This window comes from Copadichromis virginalis, linkage group LG4 (genome assembly GCF_057382275.1).
Source record: "Copadichromis virginalis isolate Kocher_CV1m ecotype Utaka linkage group LG4, C_Virginalis_male_GT1.1, whole genome shotgun sequence".
Lineage (NCBI taxonomy): Eukaryota > Metazoa > Chordata > Actinopteri > Cichliformes > Cichlidae > Copadichromis > Copadichromis virginalis.
The window spans coordinates 463,026-467,333 of record NC_140621.1 but is presented as its reverse complement, the minus strand read 5'-3'; the positions used below and the strand labels follow the sequence as shown (position 1 = coordinate 467,333).

General features: G+C 41.3%; 1 protein-coding gene across 2 annotated transcripts; it reads right to left on the bottom strand.

Moving 5' to 3' along the window:
• Positions 1-509: 509 nt before the first annotated feature.
• LOC146710467 (transmembrane protein 238-like) lies at positions 510-3,611 on the bottom strand. Of its 2 annotated transcripts, none has more exons than XM_085453009.1 (2): positions 2,892-3,611; positions 510-2,021 (listed from the first exon to the last, which is right to left on the bottom strand). In XM_085453009.1, exon 1 carries the CDS (start codon positions 3,435-3,437, stop codon positions 2,922-2,924), a length of 516 nt encoding a protein of 171 aa, XP_085309135.1. In that variant the 5' UTR covers positions 3,438-3,611; the 3' UTR covers positions 510-2,021; positions 2,892-2,921. The 2 variants fall into 2 exon arrangements, with proteins under 2 accessions (XP_085309135.1, XP_085309136.1); XM_085453010.1 differs by having other exon boundaries at positions 2,910-3,610.
• Between the last annotated feature and the right edge of the window lie 697 nt (positions 3,612-4,308).

Below are 4,308 nucleotides of genomic sequence, written 5' to 3'. Positions count from 1 at the left end.
TGACTGAGTTCAATTGAAAGCCTGCGTACGCTAGTACCTCTTGCCACGAGTTCCCAGAATCCTTTGCGGTTCTACCCGTGAATGACGTCACATTTTCAATCTCTATATAATATGCATGTTAAATTTTATATTTGGGGTGAAATATCAAGTCTTTTCAAGTAAACCGGTTCAAGTCCAATTCAAGTCCCAGGTCATTGGTGTAAAAGTCCAAGTCAAGTCACAAGTCTTACAACATTTTTTCAAGTCAAGTCTAAAGTCATAAAATTAATGACTCGAGTCTGACTCGAGTCCAAGTCATGTGACTCGAGTCCACACCTCTGATTAAACTACCTGTGGTACTTGGAAATATGAAGAATGTTGACAGTTGTGGAAACGTAATATTTCCATGATGTGTCACATTAAATACTCACAATACACGAAAAAGTTAAATAAACCTAATAAAGTAAAAGATCAAATATGTAGAAATTGAGCTTTTCAGAGAACAAAGAAAAGTACACTGAAAGTAAAGGTAATTTTAAAAAAGAAAAATAATCTTTTATTTGATTAAACCCACAATCTTTTATCTAATTTGAGTGTGTCAGCCATTGTACAGCAATGAGAGAAAAATGGAGAAAACATATATCAGTTAAATAGAAATGCACAACATTTGTACAAAACGGGAATGGAAACAACTTTGTGAAAACAGACATTACTGTCAATGTTCAAAATGTTAGACGACACTAACGAATGATTCAGAGAAACATGGGACATACTGTTTGAAATTTAGTTATAAAAAATAATAACAGCACATACTAGTTTAACACAATATTTGGAGTAACTTTTCTTCATTCACACTGTAACCAGTTAATTTAATTTCTTTGTATTGTACTGGTTAGAGAACCTATAATGTACGGGGAAACAGTGGAGCTAATGTTAGATGAAGCAGCAGTGTCATAAACACAGCTAGGCTGGTTCCAAAGGTTAGTCACTAAGGCTTGCTATCAGCATGCGTGGAAACAAGAAGACCAGCTGCCAGTTACACCTTTTTTCCCCACAGTCCTGTTTTGTTCAGGAAAAACACTCCACTAGCGTAACATTCTGGCTACTGCTAAATCCTAGCTCATAATATGTACAGTAATCATGATCACTGTCTGTATTCAGAGTCACCGTATAAGTGGCCTGAACCAAGAGCCTGATTCAAACAAATTTACAGCAGGAGCTGCTTCTGCTTGATATTGATTGGCTGGTCTATCCATAGTCTTTATTTTCTACTCAGATGTTCAGGAGTGAGAGCCTCCAGATCATCAGTGATTCATTCTGCATATTAATATCTATATTATCCCAATCTATGATCTTCCTGTAAGTCCAACCATGTGGGTTTTTTTGTTTGCTGCAATTAAACCTGACCACTTTTTTCAAATATATCTATATTTAATATGTCACATTAGAGGGCATAACACTAGTTAAAATCCTGACTCACAACAAGAAAGTCCTGGGTTCAAATGCAGTCTGGGGCCTTTCTCTCCTGTGCTTGTACAGCTTCCTCCCACAGTCCAAACACATGCATGGGTTAGGTTAACTGTGACTCTAGACTGACTGTGGCTGTCAAACTGAATGGTTGTGTGTCTCTTTGTGTTAGCCCTGTGACGCACTGACAACCTCTCCAGGGTGTACACTGCCTCTGAGAGCTCCTGTTATACTTAAATTAATAAATGGAAGCGGATGGATGGATGTCATATTATTATTCACAGATCAGAAGATATATTAACATGGACACAAAAAAAGAAATCTTTTTTTATATGAACAACTTTGAAGATGAGACGTGGAAACTTAAACACATTTTTCTACCTCTGTGTACTAAACCTGACATCATCACACCATGAATGGGAGTGAATTATAATAAAAACTTCATCATTCAAATTTCAAAAACTATGCAGACATCACATTTTTATGAATACTTTCTCATCAAAACAAAGAATAAAGAGGCTTTGCAGTAGCTGGAGTCACTGAAGATGGCTTAGGGCTCTGTATGTCTGTAGTCTCTATTGGGAAGAAAATGAATAAAGTATTAGTTTGAGTTGACAAGTAGTACACAAAGAGTGTGTTTTATTATGCTGCAGCAGTTATTATGTGGAGGGAGAGGTTACAGGGAAGTTTCAGGTAAGCCTGCTATTGTTTAAACTAAGGGCTTGTCTTTCAGTGACCAGTCAACTGTAGTTAATGATTATGCAGTGATAAGAGTTTCACTGCCACAGTTACAGCCATTTTTTTTTTACTTCTGCTTTTAAAGTCCATCAAAAAAAAAAAAAGCTATACCCGGCTAGACAGAAACCTGTCTTTTGTTGTACCATTACCCTTACGTAAAGCATCTGTGAAGGTCATTTATGCGACTAATCCAGGGATCATTGCACAGATTTGAAAAAAGGACTTCTAGTCCAAAATGTAATATGTTTTGTATTTATCAAATAGCACTAACTGGGTATCTTTAAAAAAAAAAAATTGGGATGAAGATGTAAATTGAATGCTATGACGTCAGCTGAACACCTACAGAAGATTTGGGACAAGCTTAGTGCTTTAAAAAAGCTGATTTTCTCACATTTTTGTAAATGAGAAACTAACAAAAAATGTATCCCTGCCTGTCCCCAACACACACGCACTGTGAGGAGTAGCCCAGTGTCGCTAATCTGTTGGAAAAACGTGATCAAAGGGCTAAAGGTATTAAACCCATTTTCTGTGTGTTGTTTCTTATACGATTTGAATTTTTGCCATCTTTGTCGTTGCTCAATATCGTTTCAGTTAGTTTCCGCTATTCAAAGTCTTGGTTTTACGTTTATTTCCTTTGACTAATTTACTGTTTTTTACTGACTACAATAACTGGGCCTGTGTGCGCTGCACTGTGAGCCAGGCCTCACCTGTACGCCAGGCCTCACCTGTACCCGTCATTATGCAGGTGATGTCTCTGTAGCGGTGTGGGGCATCTCTACGCCACAGTCTGCTATTGAGGAGGTAGCAGTCTGTGTGGTATTGCCCATCGTTGCCATGGCTACGGTCACCCGCTCCGGCGGTGACACAGGTGGCCCCGAGGCTGACCTGGGCATGCGGGCCGTATGGGACGGTTCTCCGTTCCTGCGGAACGAGTTTCGGATGCCGGTGGACACGCGGCTGGAGAGGCGCCTCACGGCGCCGCTGATGCCCCCAAGTCCGCCCTTGTTCTTTTTCAGTAACCCCACATCATCCTCCAGCTCTGACGGGGGCACTTCGATGTTCCCAGAATACCAGAACACCCACCAGATGAGGCTGAGGAAGATGACGATGGCGCCCGCGTAGATGAGCAGGTCGTAGAAAAACACGTCGACAAACACGCCGAGGAGGAGCACGGCCAGTCCCACAATGTCAAACACCACCGCGAGCCAGAAGCAGCACACACAGCGACCCAGACCCCGATAGGCCGGCTCCATGTCCCATAAAGAGAAGTCGGTCCCCACGATGCCAGTTTATTTCCCGTCGTCTCTGTGCCGCGGCATTGAGCGCGGCTCCAATGTGAGCCAGGTGTGGCGTCCTGTCCGCTCAGGTGCGCTGCCCCTGAGAGGAGGGGCTGTAGACGCTACCTGACGGCTGCGCTCATGTGCGTTTATGATGAGCGTTTATAAGGGTGTAGCTTACTGGACCCAGACTTCGGACGTTACAGTGCAGGTATGACTCATTAAACGTGAATATGAGAGCGGCTTTATAAACTGAGAGGCCAGCATTAATAAACTAAAAAAAAACAAAAAAAAAACTACAGATGACCTGACCAATGCCGCCTTCGCCATCTTGTTTTTAGGACTGGCCATCAGAAAAAAAGCACAATTGCAATATTTCAAAATCGATTAAGAAGATAATTTATATTTATGGGTGAATCATCCCTCTGTCTCCCTTAACCATAGTGTGCTGCTACTTTTAGCTGCCCTCTTGCCACAAAGGGGTAGCCACAGCAATTAGCTCCATATGTTTGAGTTTTATGCAAGAGACCCTTCCTGACACAACCCCAAAGGGTACTTGTGTCTCTGTCTAGAACTAAACCAACAACCTTTTGCTTGAGTAGATGTACTAACCACACCACTTGAGATTTCAGTGCAATGGGTAAAAGTTTTCTCCCACCTAGTCTTTGCACTTGTTTGCACATGTTAAACATGTCACCAAAAAGGCGCTACCAACATGAAACCAGCTGTCAGTAATATCCCATCCAATCCACATTTGCAAAGAAATCAAATAAATATAATGAGAAACGACAGGGAAAATAAGAACATACAGCAAGTTCTGTGGCTCATAGCAACATATAGGACCACA

What these genes read in the sequence shown, in the direction of transcription:
- LOC146710467 (XM_085453009.1), bottom strand. Translation starts at nt 3,437, where the DNA reads ATGGAGCCGGCCTATCGGGGTCTGGGTCGCTGTGTGTGCTGCTTCTGG.